At 36.5% G+C, this 18,124-nt stretch overlaps 1 protein-coding gene across 1 annotated transcript in view; it reads right to left on the reverse strand.

The window, feature by feature from the left end:
* Positions 1-10,099: 10,099 nt before the first annotated feature.
* The window catches only part of LOC113098159 (SH3 and PX domain-containing protein 2A-like), an 82,496-nt gene continuing 74,471 nt past the window's right edge, over positions 10,100-18,124 (reverse strand). Inside the window, exons 11-16 of the mRNA XM_026263112.1 lie at positions 15,379-15,496; positions 14,685-15,064; positions 14,376-14,390; positions 13,533-13,582; positions 13,320-13,439; positions 10,100-12,954 (exon numbers count right to left, since the gene is read on the reverse strand). Coding sequence (XP_026118897.1) covers positions 10,999-12,954; positions 13,320-13,439; positions 13,533-13,582; positions 14,376-14,390; positions 14,685-15,064; positions 15,379-15,496 — 2,639 coding nt within the window. The 3' untranslated portion in view covers positions 10,100-10,998. The remainder of the gene's footprint in view (positions 12,955-13,319; positions 13,440-13,532; positions 13,583-14,375; positions 14,391-14,684; positions 15,065-15,378; positions 15,497-18,124) is intronic.

Raw genomic sequence — 18,124 nt, forward strand, 5'->3', positions numbered from 1 at the left:
ATGTTAGAGCAGCTCAAGAGTAATATCAGTGAACTACAATGGACTTCTGGCTAATATTGTTCATAACTAGCCAGTTAGCTTGTGTAAAGCAATCGTGATGACTGGCGCTTAAATTCATGCTGCTATTAGTATTAGCCAGCTCTTCAGGCATTGTTAACACCGTATCGATGAAATGTCCTGTCAGTCTTGACAGGATATTCTGTTAAGAGTTTTAATCTATTGTTTGAAGTGGTGATTCACTTTTGAATGTTAATTTATGTTAACTAGAAGAACCTATTAGCATAGCTGTATCTGAGGTGTTGCTATAGCGCTTTGTTTGTATTATTATAATTTTTTATCCTCTTTGAATTATTGGACCGAAATTACGATTGTATAATTTGCTTGTCAGTCCTCTATGGTTTATATGAAAGTGTATTTCTTGAATTTTGTGCTGGCTTTCTTGTACCCAACAAGCTGTGAGCAGTAAACCAATCAGGGGCTTCGCAGTAAACAATCATAACCATCTTTTTGTTGGGAGCAAGATGATATAAAGATTATGTACACTCCCTTTGATATCAGGTGTTTTTGATTTCAATGGCAACGTATTTTCTTCTGAGGTGTCTATTTATGGTGTAATCTTACTGAAGTTCTGGAAATGTCCTAAAGGCCCGATATTTCTATTGAGAGCGTTCGTTTTAAAGATTTAAAAAAAAAAACTTTACAAACCTTTAAACACCTTTTGAAAAACAGCATTTTTTTTTATCAAAAAAGGCAATTATTTCCAAAATACATGTTCATCACTTTAAAATAATCAATATTCCCCCAAATAAATTTTTCTTTTCACCCCCGTTTTGTATTTTGCACAATTTAGGGTGTAATATAAGGGCGATCTTTGTGTTTCTTTCACTTTTTCAAATTTGTCTGTCGTTTGTTTTGAAACATTTTACCAGTTTTTGACATCATCTTTCTGTTGATGTTTGAAAAAAAAGAAATGAATCCTGTTTGAATAAGTGTACTAATCTTACCCCACATTTCCCTTATTTTAAATGCTTCTAATGAAATTGCTATAGAATGGGATCGTTTATTTTACATTCTCACTACTCCACCTTGTTTTTCTGAAGACCTTCAGTCCTTATCGACGCACCACAGTTGGATTTACTTTGATTGTTGTCGACCCTGTAATGTACTTCATTTATGTGCCGCGTGTAGAGTACGAAGTGTTGAATCTGAAGTGTGTTGCAGATTCTGTGGTAAATGTTATTAACCTTATTTAGCTTTCCTGTTTTGGAATTATTTTTAAACAAAGCTCTAGATATAGGCCGAACGAAAACAGCCATATTCGCACACTGGCCAATAATTTTGTTTGTTTCAGAAAAAAAAAAAAAAATGATGTTTTGCGAAATAACCACAAATGGGATCAGGGATTGCATAAATGATCACCCCTACCTTAAATAATCTCAATTTCAGTGTTGATAAAATCTGAATATTTTTTCAATGGTGATAAAAACAGAAGCTTTTTTTATCTTATTATATATACTTGTTTTAAAAAATGATTGGAACTGCTTTTCTGTATCCTAGTAATTGTTGTGTGTTTCGTTCACTCATTACCCATTGGTGAACAGTGGGACCAATCTAATATTGAATCAAAAAGGTATGATTCCTCTTTCCCAGGGTTCATTCAAGGGCTGTGTTAATTGAATCATTGATTCATAGAGTCCATGAGGTCGGTAGTGATTTAGTCACGAGAAATGTCTCAACTTATTGTGGCATTCAGTTTTTGACTCAAACCCATGTTCAGATTTGTTTTCTTCTTAAAGTCTGTGATCAGTTTATGAAGCTTTGTTTTGTCTGAGTCAAAGATGACTGTCAATAAACTTTGCAGATGCGTTTCAGCAAGCGGTGTCTATTCTGTGCCTTCTTTGTTCAAATTTAAATATTTATGACACAACTGTGCTTCAAGAGAGTTTCATTTTACACCTCTGTAACACAATACCCACAATTCAGCTGCACCTCAGTGATCTATAACTCACAGCATCTGACCAAGAATCAATCCAAAAATAAGTCTGGAAATATACAGTATGAACCGTGATGGCAACCTGACCCTAAATCATACATTGAAGGTGGATTAACAGGAGCACTTGACATGCCTGAGATCAGAGGTGTGCAGATGAAGGATGAAAGGTGTCTTTGATGCTGTGCTCTGGAGCTCTGGCGAGGAGGAGGATGAAGATCTCCCCTCATAGTTAGTGGCTTCTGAGACCAACCAGGGCGACAACCCACTGTGAACACACTATTTCCATCTAGATTTAGTCATTTGACATGTTGGTTCAAGCCTGTTTAAGGCTGCCCCCTAGTGGAAAAAAGTACTGTGTCCTGCTCTACTTTAACTAATAAAATGTATCCTTGATGTGACGATTACGACAGCGTCCACAAACAATTAGAAATGAGTGAGTGACTTCATTATTTACATATTAGAGCTCTATGGTTCAACACAATGTGTAGAAACTGACAATTCACTTTAAAATCTGCACAGCACATTGTGTCCTTCTGTTAGCACTGCAGTCGGGTTTACTTACAGTCAACAGCTTTTTCTCTAAAGCTTTTTCGTATTCACCCATCTCTTCCATCTTTATTCGACCCTCTAACTTTAGCACTCACTATCCTAATTCTATTCTTTAAAAAAAAATCTAACTAACTTTCTAATCTTTTTGTATTCTATTTTTTTTTCATTTATTATACAATTGTGTGTGTGTGTGTGTGTGTGTGTGTATAAGACCTCTAACACTTGCTTTATTCTCTTTCTACTCTATCAGTTTTCTTTTTATTTATTACATTATTTAAAATCCCATGCTACGTGTACTGTGTTAAGCTAACTGAGACTTGTTATAGCAGTTATATATCATTGCTCTTTTGTTGTTTTTGATTGACTTCACTGTTCTCATTTGTAAGTCGCTTTGGATAAAAGCGTTTGCTAAATGAATAAATGTAAACGTATTCATCGAACAATTGTGCAGAGATCAAATACTTATTATTCCCGTTTAAAGTAATAAAATCACCTGAGGAAAAAAAAAATTACTCATCCTTGAGTCGTTGGTCTTCGGAATATCATCCAGTAGTTTTGTGTAGTGAGTAGATATATGAGTACTTATACAGTATACCTATTGTATACTGTATAAGGACTGGAATACTGACGGAAGTTATTAGTTAAACAACTGAATATGTAGGCTATATATTTCCTTCTATTCAAATATGGCGCGTCTAGATCGGTCACGTGAAAGGCGAGAACCAATGGGGTTTGGCGTGTTAAACGGGCGTCTTTTGGACAGGTGCTTGGTGACTGACTGACATAATCACTTAAGATATTTTCATTCTTACTTTATTCTACTACATAAAATGCACCTGTAAAATATGCTACCTTGTGTTTTTAAAACTTGTCTTGAAAAATACAAGTTTTAAAAATAATCTGGTAAAAAATAATACAGTTGGCTATGTGACTGAGGTGTCGGGGACATGAAACATCATCAAACCGAACGAAAAGACTCATCTACGCTCCAGTCTGCTGTCAGTTTATTTCTGCGCTCTTGCAAACTATTCTAACTTAAACTTTCAGGGGAAATGTTCTTGGAATAAAGACTAAAATATTTGCTGGAAGCATAGTAAATGCTAATAAGTTATGCAACCATGGTTAGTTTATCGCATATGTTTAGCTTTTTACGTCTGCTGATTGTATAGGCTTCAAAATTAGTTGCGTTATCATGATGATCAAAACTTCAAAGAATAGTAAACATTTGTTAGTCATTGAGCTTATTTCCTGCATTTATCCAAAAGTACTATATGCATACAAAGCTAAGTAGCCTATATATATTTACTGCAGCAATAATAAGAGTTAGATTAGCATGCTAGCCTTTATGCTAGCTGAGCATAACCTTTAGTCAATACTATCCTATCCTAAATCATTGTTACATGGCCTCATCACATATGTGAGTGCTGTCTTATCGTTTTAGAAATGAATATGGTTATTTAGTGTTTTTAATTTAAATTTTATCCAGACATTTTGGCAGTCCAATTAAAATAAGTAAAAACAAAAGGATAACCATCACTGTAATTTTGCTCCAGTACTTCATATTGGAAAAGGAAAGAGTCTTTGTAGCACTGCACTACTGGATATTGTATTCAAGACATTGTACTTATTTTAACAGTTTTTCAAATAATAGTAATCCATGCCATGCCATCAGAAATGTGCATATTGTGTGTAAAGTATACATACTACATACTGCAGAAATAGTAAAAGTAGTAGGCCTATGTTAATATGCTATTCCGTATAATACTTGATTTTTTATTTTTTTAGCTTTTTGTGAATTATCATTGCTCTGTCACTTTCAAATGAAAAAGACAAATGGTGTGTAGAAACATGATCCCTAAATCCTTGACTGTCTAACACCTGACTCCTAAATCTCTGCATAGAAATCTATGAAAGATGAATGTTCTTTGCCAAATGTAGACCAAAGCATGACCCTGAGATATAAGAACAAGGAGGATACATTTTATTGTGTTTTCCTTTAGGACAATGCAAGATACAATGTACAGTAAACATAAAAAGGTAAAAAACAAAACGCAAAGTAAAAAAATGCTGAAGCTGTAGACCTTTAGATCTTTAAAAGAAATGCATACAAAATGTAGATTTGGCTGCGCGCTGAATAATATCAATGCAAGGCCTTTTCTCAGTATGTCCAAGAGTACACTTGTATATCTTATGACAAGAGGGTTTTGCAAATATCTAACCAAACATTCCTTAAATCCAATGGACTGTAACAGAGAAACATTGTTATTTGATACATTATAAACATTATTATTTATTGTAGGCATCTTCACTTCCTGTCTGAGAATTCGACTTTGTTTGAAAAATCACTTGAGGAGTACTTTGAGTACTTTTTTTTTTTTAAATAGTCCAAATACTGTCCAAGCATACATGCTATACAGATCATATTTATAAAAAAAATAAATGAATAAGAACCCTTATAAGCAGTCTGCTGAGTGGATGCGTGATGAACGCAAACCTCAATTAATGTAAAATTCAATGTGACGCTCATCAAAACATTCTTGTAAGCAAGATGTCACTGGCCCCACGTGCTGTTTTTTCGTGACTGTTAATTAAGGGGAGAAGAATGGTAATTAGTGCAGACAGCCGAGCAGAGACAGGGACAGAAAACAGTACGAGATTAGACCGTGGCAGCATGTTCCCTTTTTGCACTTGTTCACATCAAAGTGAACACAAAAAGGCACCCTGCCGCCTCACACCAAACACTGATGCATCTGATCAAAAATGCTAATTAACACAGAAAAAGATAAATAAAACCTACCAAACTCCTTTCAAGCACTTCATACATCACAGCTAGCACACATACAACTCTCTCCACCATAATCCGTGCCTACAACAGGCCAACTTTCTTAAAATCCAGGTAAGGTCACATGAAATATTAGTCAAATTATTGATAAAATGTCTCAAATGTAACTAATGACACGGTACTTCCTGTATCTTTTGACAAATTAATTGCCATGAATTTTCCACCAATCAATCATTTCTCCAACTAAATGTTTTCATCCATGAGTTTTCCAGGCTTGAAACTCAAAACTGGTTTCCCAAAGCCCTGTAAATGACATCCGATGCAGTCGATCACATACATTCGTACAACTTTTGTCGTACACCAACCACGACATTTAGACGCCCCAGTAAATCAAGCCATTCGCTGACGCAGGAAGCTCAAATGATTCCTCTTGAAGATGTTAATACATCTCGACATGCTGTGAGCCATTAAAGACACGATCAATCTATCTCGGCATCTGATCCGAGCCCCCGGCAGCTCGACATCCACAATCAGTGTGACATTTGTATTCACGGCGCTCTTCTCAAGCATCTGTAATTAACCGAGCACTTGGGTAATGTGATTTCACGTCACGCTTGTACTCCTCACACTGTGGGTGGGTGTGCTGGAGACGAGCGGTCCTATTCTTTTACACATTCTGTCAGCAACTTTTTAATTGTTATAAAGACGTTTGCAGCAGCGGCGAGCTGGGGTGGATATCCATTTGCTAGTTTCTAAACCTCAGCATGTGTACTCAAGCACTAAGGCTTGTTTTGAGAAACAATGGCCTTGGAGACAAGGCTGCTCGCTTGAATTAAGTTGCAGTCCGTTTTTCAACAGAAATAACTAGTGTGTTTCAAGAACACTGCGCCTCACTAGTGCTGTTATGACAATGCAGTGCCACTGTGACATCATAATGAGCTGCTGTTAGCGGGAAGCTTCTCTGAAGTGCTAATTATCGTAAAAAGACTTGCTTTTCTTTCCACGGCGAAGACTTCTTCTAGTCCATTAGAGAGGTTTAATCATGTCTAACCTTACCTGACTGCATTCTCTTCTAACCAGACATATAAACAAACATTCCCTCTGTTCACCTTCACTTTCCACCGTTTAAAAACTCCCGTACACAAACCACCACAGAATACACCAAACAAACAGGAAAAATACACCCACAATCTTATTTCCGTAACGTAACATTCTTCTATTTCGATTCAGGAGCTTAAGGGATGTTCCAGGTTCAATAATAAGTGTCTTGTACTTTGAAAACCAACCGGCCATTGCGATTTATAATGATAATAATTTGATTTGGACATTTTTTCGTACAATCTGGTTGGATAGGTTTATGGGTGGATCTTCATGCTCAAAAGCATGTACATTTCAGTATGAATTTCAAATACATGGACCATCAAAATCACGAAAGTGGACCTTCATTCTAAGATTTAGCCAAAAAAAAAAAAAGTATGTTGCCATATGAACAACATACGAATTCATGGATCTTTGAATTCTTAAAGATGGAGCTTTGATGCTTATTTTTTCCTAAAAATCACAAAATTTTGGACATTCATGATAACTTTTCTACATGAAGAGCATACAAATTCATGGACCTTTTAAGTTCATGAAGGTGGACCTTCATGCTAACTTTTTTCTACAAACCATTAGTTTCATACAAATCATGTGGTACAAATTCACTTGATTTTAGAATACACGAAGGTGGACCTTCTTGCTAACTTTTTTCTTCTTCTTAAAATCATACAAATTCACAGATCTTTATGTTGGAACTTCATGTTTCTATCCTAAATACATACACAATCACTATAACTCACGAAGTAGTTACATTTTTCTCAAGAGATTTGTTTGGTTGAAATCATTTTCAACATCATTCCACAGAACCTGGAACATTCCAATAAATGCATCCCATACATTCTTCCATATAAACATAAAATCTTAATATTTAAATGTGATCACACATAAGGAAAACAGAAAAGAAAACAGCATTAAGCAAGAAACTACAGCAAACCTACTATACATCAGAGAGGGCCTTTTTAAATAAGAAAAGGTAAAGACATTTCAACTCTCATAAAAACTTCTCTTGATTAGAAACTCCTAACGCTCCTCATTTTCAACCAAAGTGAAAACCTCAGTTCTTATGTTCAGACTCTCAGTAAAACCATTCCAATTCAATGGCGTCATAAGTTTGAGTTTGAGTTTAAGGTGTGGAAAGTTAAACCTGTATATTCAGAATAAATCTAAAGCTAAAAATGAACATGTTAGATTAACCAAAACTGAAAAAGAAATCTGTCAGTGTTACAGTATGCAAGTGGATTGGGATTTAGGATAAAGTTTGCCATGGTAACAGTGGAATGTAGCGGGTGGATGTAGAGAAGTTGGCAGTGTGTGGTGTGGCGCTTATATAGCTGCAGATTTGCCCCACCATCTCAAATTTGTAATTTGACAGACTGATCTGTCAAATGCCTCAGAGAATTAGACATGCCCGTGCTTCCCTATTATTATCATATTGATTACCATGGGTCTGTGAAGTCATTAAACCCCTTAAAGCAAGATGCGGGTCAGTAGGTAAAAAGAATGAATGCAGAAATCAAGTCATGGTTGGCTGGCAGAAGGTGTTCATCTATCAGGGCATTTTAACATTCAGCATAACATACTGTATTTGAACACACATTGATATATTTTGAAAAAAACAAACAAAAAAAAAACGATTGGATAAAACCAGGCATTATTTGACATAAAATTATCCGAATTTTAAGTAAAAACAAAGATTTCTCCAATGCTATGGTTCTTAATCGTGAGATGCCTGTTTTTGTATTGCACATTTCCTCATTCCATCTGAGTAATGTCAAAAGTGAACAGGAGAAAGAAAAAGAAAAAAGAAAAAAAAAGTAAAACAAAATACTGAAAAAAGAAAGAGTAAAACAAAATACTGTTCCTGAAAAAAATCATTACAATTTAAATAAATAAAGAACACATAATACAAAACTAGCAGATACACAAGTAATATAAGAACTAGTTTGACACTTAACAGTTCCCTTGTAAATTAGGCGCAAATTAAGAAAAAGAAGATTGTTAATGGAGCTTAGCAACATCTATCACAAGCGCTGCGCTGTAGTGAATCAACACATTTCTATAATGCCATCGTCAAACAGAGAGTTGTAAATGAGAGTGCAATGGCTTGATTTTCATTTTCAAATTTGAAAGTTAAAAACAAAATCACAAAAATTAAACTTTAAAATCCCATTATTGCATTTATTTATTTATTCTTTTAAATGATGGCATTTAAATAAAACAATAAAATCAAATTTGGTCCAGTCACAATTAGGGATCCACATATATGCTATATAACGACAGAGCCCTGGTGTTTTTATTATAAAACTTTGTCATTTGATCATTCCCAATTACTGCTGGCTTTTAATTAGAATTGATAGATTAATAATCCGATTTTTTTTGTAATGTCAATTTAAAAAAAAAAAAAATCTGGGAGTGATAGGATGATGTTACATGATAGGATGACTTTTTTTTTTTTTTATAATCTGGCATTATATGTGGAACAATAATGAGAAAGGAAGTGTCCATAGTTGCTAAAGGTGCAGCAATCAGCTTGGTTGAAAATGCATTTATGAGATATATATATATATATATATATATATTGCATAACAGCAATGTGAAAGCATGTCCACATAATGAGAAAAATGTTGACAAGAATTATTTTAAAAAATCTGCTTCCAATTTTAAGAGTGTAGGAGATTATTCATCTGCCTAATTAACAGAGGCCTACAGAAAAAATTATCTTGGTAGGAAAAAAAGCTTAGAATATAGTAGTAGCCAATTACTACAGAACTACCAAGAATTTCAAGTTTTAAAAGAGAGTGACAAATTACAACTAAATGGCATCAATACAGTATTAAAAACTTTTTTAATTAAAAAAATTATAAATACAACAAAAAATAAATTATATGCTGATGAAGTACACTGCCTCTTTAAACCAGTGTATTCAAGAAAAAGCTAAAATGCATTGATTCACAACTAAAATGAACAACTTCATTCATCATTACTGTCCATGTGTGATCACAACAACAACCAAAAAGGCAAAATAAAAAAATTCTGCTTAATAGAATATAACTGCAATCTAGCAGGTAATTAAAGTTTTAACTGTTTAACACTAAAATACTGTCCAGCAGAAAACTAAATCAAAGTAGTGTCAAACTCATTTAAGAGCTCACACTATTCATTAGAAAAAATATTTCAGCAGTCTTGAACATCAACTGTTTGATGCTGTTAGTGAATATTATTTGACTGAACAAGGGGAAGTAATCATTGAGCTCAGACATCTATAAAGAAGAGAATTAGATATTGGACTATGGACTAAGATAAGTTTGTGAATTCATTTTAATATCTTTGTTGAAAATGAAACATTATGATAGTAGTTTAAACTGCTTATTGTCTAACTTCAGATTCAATACTGCCCAGCAATATCGTTAATGTAAAAACTATCCTTGCATATTAATGTGCTTTTCATTGGGTTAAAAAAATCAAGTGCTTCCAGATATAACAATTAAATATACTTTGTTCTCAGTTCTGAAACCTCGTTTAGGTTTTGCTGAATACACTGTATTTATTTGTAGCCACAAAATAAATACTAACTCTAAAACAAACTACCGAATGTGTCTGTAAATCTTCTTTGGGGTGTGGTCACATTTTGGGCTCAATGTTATGTCACTACTTCCCTGGGATAAAATGTTAAACAAAACAAAAGATTTTCCAGTCCTGATTTCTTGAATGAACAGATTTAGCACACACAGAGCAGCAATATCTAAAGTCCTGTCCTCTCAAGCTGCCTACCCTCCTAATTTAAAAAAATTCACTTTGTAAACTAAACTTGGGTTTAAACCCAATAATTAAGTGGGCATGAGGTGATCTATGCATGTAGCTTTCACAAACTATTTTCCTTTAAAATGTTTTATTCATTTTGGCCTGTGCATATTTAAAGAATGGGGAAGACAAAAGCGACTTAAACATTAACAACCTGCAACAGGATGATTGACTTGGTGAACTCTTTTGATGTGTTAGGATGTTACAAGAAAGCAGAAATACATCTCTAAGGAAGATATAATGCAACAACATCAACACAAAACAATAAAAAAGAACAGTTTTTTAAAAAACATTATGCTTTGTTTCTTTGAGCACACTCAATGCTAAGAGAACATTTGACGTTGTTTTGTTTTTTTGTTCAAAATTTTTTAAACAGGAATTTCTTGTTTACAAGTGCTTAAGATTGGATTCGCACTTTTGGCTATGCACCTATGCTGAAATGGTCTTTTTCACTGGTATTTGTTGTAACAAAAATAAGTTTGTTGCTTTCTGTACTTGTAGGCCTATGGCACTAAGTTGAAGTTTGGTATTTTCGTTGCTTCACTGGTATTTGACCGATTCTTCTTAACATTCGGTGAAAGATGTACGAAGGCACCCATTTGGCATAAAGTTACGGCAGGTATTTTGCTAAACATTCACCTGCATTAGTCTAGTTTTAATGTAAACTCCTTTCTAAAAGGCTCTGTCCTTCTCGTTTCAAACCAAAAATCCCTCAGTCAGTTCGTCTTTTTACATTTTGATTACAATTGTGCATGTTTAAAACATTTTGGGGGAATTACTTTTTTCTCTCCAGGTAGTTAGATGGTACCCAGCCTTTACGTCCCTGTAAGCCATCGAGAACCTGGCAGTACCACCATCCATTTGGATTCTTCTCCAAAACTTCAAGACTAGTGCCCTCCGAGAAACCCATGGTCTCTTCGTCGCCCCGGTAGTCAGCAATAGAAACGTAAACCTCTCGAAGGTTGTTGTGAATGATGTGTGTCTTCTCGATGGGCTTGGGTCTAACTGTAGATATTGGTATTCCGTTTCTCTGGGTAATCAAGGGGCTTGAACTTCCGGCGGGTGCTGTAATGGTGGTCCCAGACCTGACCCGTACATCAGTCACCACCTGCGGTCGAACAGTATTGAAGGAGGAGTTTCGCCTTACGCCGCCTGTGGACCTCAAGTGGTCACCTGCACCCAGTGATTCATTTCTTCTCAAAGACCCTGTGTGGATGTTGGTGTCCTTCAGAGGCTGTGGTTGAGATACAAACACTGACTGCGGTCGCACTGCTGCTTGACGGACACCGTTCCTCATCCGTACATCTGAACCGTTTAGCATTGTGGTTGGTTTGCTAAAACCCCCTGGTGGCTTGGATGGGATTGGTGGACTAGGGTTGCTCATACTCCTCAGGTTCTGCTGGTTTAGGTTGTTAAGGGCCTGAACACGCTGCTCATTTTTCTCAAGGCTGTTGGACTTGTTGGCGCTACCAAGATCAACAAGAGGGCCATCACGGGATTCTTGTAAACTCATGTTTTGGGTATGCTTGACTTGCTCGAAGTAGAAAGTAGGTGCCCATCCCTCATCATCGCCCCAACGAACATACCACCATCCACTTTCCTGCTTCTCCAGTACCTCAACCTCCACACCAGCTGGGAAGCTGACCTCTGAATCTTGGGCCCGTTCGTAGGCATCTGTGGTCCTGTAGAGCACACTTTCATGGTCGGATTCCCCTCCTCGGCTACCTTTGGAATAGACACTGGAGAGATCGGAGGTACTTCTTGAGGAGACGGAATCCTCAGAGGACACAACGGAAGCAGTCTCGGAATCTTCACCACCACGTACTGCACGGATGGGGCCTTGTCGAAGACTTCCAGTGGGCCGAAGCTGGCGGCGTAGGCTGCTGATATCCATTCTTTCAGGACTTTGTGGCTCTGATTTTGTAAGCAGAGGTTTGGGTCGCACCACTGGTTTGGGCCTGGCTAAGGGACTTTGACCAACCCGAATCTCAACATCTTTTCGCATTACAGGCTCTCTTTTGGGATTGCGTCCTGATTCATCTGATGATGACTTGTGGCTGTGTCTCTCAGCACGGCCAAGAGAGTGACTCCGGCTTAGATCCGGCGTAACTTTCCGGAGGGACTTCCCTCCTCCAGAGGAGGCCCCAAAGGGTTTACGACCCAGCGTGAGACTCCTTGGGGTATCTGAATCGCAACCACTGGCAAAGTCATTGGAGGAGAACCTAAACCCTTCATTTTCATAAATGACTTCCTCCTTTTTGACATCCTCCAATTTCTCCAACGAGTTTCTTTTCCTCAAGGGGGAGGTCATCACTTTTAGTAAAGGTGATGCTTTGCCAGCTTGTGCAATTCTTTCGGCAGCTGCTGGGTTGCTTTTAATTTCAAACTTACGGGGCTCTGGTTTTGGGGAATTATTGATTTTTTGTTTTGGAGGATTACTGTCCAGATCGGAGTCAAAACCAATGGCGGGAACATCATATTCTGGCTCCTCATAGACACGCTGAGTAGGAGATTCTGGAGCTTTGGGTGCAGAGCCAGCCAGAGAAGGTGATTCCTCCGAGTCTGGTTTCTTGACTGGTGGAGCAGGGGGTGGAACTTTAGGGCGGGTAAGTGTGCTGGTTCGCCGGCTCAGGTTGGGCTTCTTGCGTTTATCGATAAAGGAGCAGGGTGCCCAGCCCTCCATATTCCCGATCTGGACATACCACCAACCACTAGAATTCTTCTCTATGACCTGAAGACCACATATTACGTTTACTTAATACAATGGCATATATTTATTATACAGTGGGTTTCAAACATCACTAATTACCACTTATTAATATGCTTATCTTACAATGAATGTCACAAATTTGTTTGCATTATTAAAGTGTGCATAAAATCCTTAAAAATTCCTAAATATTTCTCTTCAGAAATAGTCATTTTTAATTTACAATCCTGAAAATGTGTTTATATTAAGGTTTAAAGAAACACTTTGACTCCACTGTATACAGTATAATTTTACTTTTTTTAAATGTTCTCATTAGTCAAAAGATGTTCCTATTTAGTTTTTGAAAAATAAAATAATCACATTTTATAGTAAGAATGTATCTGCCTTACATCAGCCTTTTGTCCTCCACGGAAGCTGATGCCATCTGAGATACTGGACTGAAACTCTGCTATGGTGTAGTACTCTGCTTCCACAGTAGGGGCCTCTGGAGGTTTGGGTAACTGGAATGCCTTGAGTATTTAAAAAAAAGACAGTACTGGCTAATAAGTAAATGCTCCTCTCTATGAATTCAAAATATCAATAAATGATTTTGGTCTGCTTACCAGATTTGTATCTCTTCGTGGAGGAGGTTTCTGTCTGAGGTTTGGAGATCCTGTCAAGTGAATACAAAACATTTTATTATCTGTCTCTCAGGTCAAGCCAGCAAATATTAATTTAGCTTAATCAAATTTAGTTTAGTTTGCAGTTTTCCTTTTCGCAAAAACTTTTTTAGCATTTTCAAAAAAGGTCAAATTGGAGCCAGACTGGATTACAGTGCCATCAGTAATCCTCATTAAGAGAGAGAAGTTAAGAGACATGTTCCAACACACTCAAGCATGCGTTCACAACAAGCATAGAATAAAATAAAATGTAGTGTGGGAAATGCAATGGCCTGGTTATGACTGACAATAATGATAGCAATAGCCAGTGAGAAAACAAAATGTGAAGCTTAAAATGAACATAGTCTCTTTAAATGTCATGATTTGACTTTTTTGTTTTTTAGGTTTTTAGCACAATGTGCCATGCACACAGCACATCAGTCACTGCAACCTGCAAGTTTTAGCCAACACCAGGAATTTTGGGGATTATATGCCATCTGTTAAGAACCTGTTAAAGTGAAGTAATAGTCTGTTCACCATCCTCAACAAAATAGATTAATAAGAATGAAAGTCAAGTAATGTGAGTGGTACAGCACTATGGGATTTATTTTATAAAAAAAATTCCAGTTGTATACTGTACATTTGCCATTAGACAAACAAGTAAGCACAAGAACAAACAAACAGCAAACAAACAGAAGTTTACAGGCTGAATGTTGAGCAACAGAGACAGTGAATGTGTCACTATCGAGGTACACAACACTCGGACAAAATGTTAGGAAACATCTGTTTACCAAAAATAAATGTTACCTATGGCATCAAATCCTATGTGCAAAAATAACAGGAAAATAAACATATTTATTATATAATTTATGGCTATATAATTGTACAATTAAATAGAAAAATAAAATTATATATTTAGTTCAATTATAGCTATTTATTTTTATTAGAAAATTATATAATACAATTTAATTATAATTATGTCAGAAATGTTTTGAAGTGAATAAATACTTCAAGTTATATATATATATATATATATATATATATATATATATATATATATATATATATATATATATATATATATATATATATATATATATAATACTCTGTACTCACCTATCTCAACTCTGTGTGGTGCCACCCGGGCTATAGCAGGTGACCCCGGCTCTGCCCTGCTCTTGTTCTCTTGTAGGGCAGCACTAGATCCAGAGTTCATTCCCAAACCAGTGACCACTGTGGGTGCCACTCCAGCCTCTAGGGCATGTGTGATAGGTAAACTGATTTCACTTTTGGAGATGTGGCGCTCAGGGCTGGTGGCCTCTCCGTCAGTTTGAATGTCCTTCTCGCTTACAGCTTTCTTGTTGAGGAGGTTACTGATCTCCATTATGTTTCCGATGATCTCCACAGGGCCTGTCAGAGTCTTCTTCCTTGGGGAAAGGTCATCTTTCAGTTTCTTCAGGTATGAGGCTGGGGCCCAGCCCTCTTTACCCTGATACCTGCAACACATTAGTACCAGTATTATTTTTCCAGATATGGAAATAATAAATCATTAAATAAATACTAATAAATTGTGTAACTCGATGAATTTGCCATTCTCATACTGACCACTAGAGGTCAGCATAATGTTTTTAGTAAGATGAAGTTGTACTGCTATTTATGTACACATTATCTCCCCCTTATGTTAAACTGATGTAACAGACTGATGTATACGCTCAAACAACTTGTATGTGTAGATATATATATCATATTGCAATGAGGAAATTGAAAAAAAGATCACATCTGAAACAGCACCTAGGGCCAGATTGATTACCTGATGTACCACCATCCCTCCAGGTTCTTCTGGATGACCTCCACGGTAACTCCTTTCTCGAACCCGATCTCATCTTTTCCCTGACTGTTATACGCCTGGACAGTGACATATTTCTCCTCTAAAAAGACAGATTAGGGAAAAAAAGAATGAGAAGGATTTTTTTTTTATCCTGTACTTGGGCCTATGCCTTTTATGCGGTCTGAAGGAGGATATCAAATGGATTCAAATGCTAACGTTCAAACATACAAATTTTAGGACTTTACTTTAGGAAAACAGAGCAGATGTAAAACCACAAAGTTTGCAGTAAGACCCTTCCAACACTCACCCTTCACCACAGGCAAAATAACACAATCATCGCACAATCCGTCATTAATATTAAAACTAACAAATCCTCCAGGAGACAGTGGGACTGAAGTAACTAGAGCAACACACCCCGAGACACAAAAATAATGGTAAGCCTCCATAGGAAATACCTAGTAGAGTCAATCAATCAGAAGTTAAAAGAAAAAAAAATGCTTTTCGTTAGAAAATGTGAACCTTTTCAGGAATATAAAGACTTTTTTCACTGTAACATTATCATGACAATTTTCTTCCATAATTCATCCTAAAATACAAATTACTTCAATGCATGTGGACATCTTTTTTTAAATCAGCATATATTAAAGGTAGGGTATAGGCAATTTCATAGAGGCTAGCAATAGCAATCTAGCTTTGTTTGAATGCATAAGATACCACCCTCCCTGCAAATTACTCTCCAAAGCCTTGTGTCCTTTGACCTTGTGCTGAAATATGACCTGGACAGGTTTAGTTAGATTCACCCAGTAAGAAAAATACTTCAATTTCGCATTGAACCCTCCTGAGATCCTATAAAGCACTTCTCTTCCCAAAAAAGCTCACATAAATCATCATTCAGCACTGTTTACATACAACATATCTATGTTTAACATCTACATATCAAACTCTGAAGTCTTTTCCTTTGTGACTAAAGCTTACAGTCTGCTCCGAGCAATGCTATAAATTTAGATTTAGTGAGAAAAAGAAATAGTGCTGATAAAAGATATTTTAGTAGTGGGAGAAGTGTTGAAATACATAAACAACCACAAAAAAGAGATGAATGTCTAGTATATCTAGTTTTTCTAAGCAGTGAATAACTTAGTCTGCCAACAACAGATTACATGAGGTCAGGGCAGTCACTCTCGCACTTAATGTTTTCCCAGCAGCCGACAAGCTGGGAAATCTGATAATTGAACATACTTTACGACAGAGAAGAAACTACCCTGACCTACAGCCAACATTAAACTTTATCACAGGCATCTCCTTTCGAGAATTCGGGTTCCGCAGAAGAAAGTCATAGTGTGGATTGATAAAGACCAACAGAAGTGAGAGATGTCAGGGTAAAAATGCAAGAGCCAAAAAAAACATTTAAAATAAATAAATGCCTTAAAACACGTTTTCCACTAGTCAGCAGTATTTGCATGAAGGACTGTTCTGGGTGGTGGAAAAAGTCAGGTGAGTCCAGAACACATTACTTCAGTTTTGCATGCACTTGTGGAGCAATGTACCAACAAAGGAATTTTCTCCCTCCGCCTCTGTGACCTAAAAACCACTGCTATATGTACAAATGAGTTAAAAGAGAGAAAGAGATTCTGGCCACAGATCATTCTAACTATCACATTGATCTTTCTGAATCTCCCTTGCTTTAACAAGTCACACAAGCTAACCAAATGCCAAATGCTCTCTGACTCATAGTGTGTATACAGTAAAAAAAATAAACAGGATTAAATGCAGTCACACATAGCGAGCCAATGACCTACTTCTATACTTTCCACTGTGAGTTTCCAACAACTTCTCCAATGATGCAGAGGAAAGTAAGGGAGAAATAATGAGGGAAAGCTAGCCACAGAGTTACTGTAACAGTGTCACATTCAATCTGAAACCAGATTTTTTTTTTTTTCAAATCTACACAAGTCCCTGTGAAAAACAATCCAGCATATCAGTTAAAATGATGATTAGTGTTGGTTATCAAAACAGATGTTTGACCAGACTCGTCCCATAAGACCTGGGATTTCATATCTTATTAGTATGGGGAGATATTCACCCAGTCCCAGACAGGTTATCATTCATCCACCTGCCAATGCATCATGGAAAAGCTCTTTGCATGTGCTTCCACCGATTCCAGATCCAGCATGCTCTACTTAGAGCTATGTTCATGGTGTCCATGGTATGTTAGCATACTCCAACGCTACACAAATGGAAAACTGCATGAATTACAACTCTAAAGCTTGGAGGTCCATTCTTATTGACTCAACATGAAACGGCAGATCTCCAAGGAGACTCCTCATCATACAAACACACATTTCCAGCAAAGGTCTAGACATTAATACCCATTTGAGGTCTGGGTGTTTAGAATCAAACACTGTGATTTTGAAAGGTCAAACCTCATGTGTGATTCAACTCATCCTCTACCTCGAGTTTAGTGTTTATGCACTGTTTATATCAATTATTTGACATGTAGCCAAATTAGAGGATGCCAGATCTTATTAAATTCAGCTGAATTCTGCATTCTGAATTCGACATTATGACGTTCTATCTCTGGCAGAACACCAACAAAAGAATTATTTAATTTTAAAGAATGTTTTTGCCCATTCACTGGAAGTCAATAGAGGGGTCCAAAACAACATTGGTCCTCAATGACTTCTGTTGTATGGAAAAAAAAATATTCTTCAATATATATTTTTTTGGTTTT

The sequence above is a fragment of the Carassius auratus genome, unplaced genomic scaffold, assembly GCF_003368295.1.
Source record: "Carassius auratus strain Wakin unplaced genomic scaffold, ASM336829v1 scaf_tig00216435, whole genome shotgun sequence".
Lineage (NCBI taxonomy): Eukaryota > Metazoa > Chordata > Actinopteri > Cypriniformes > Cyprinidae > Carassius > Carassius auratus.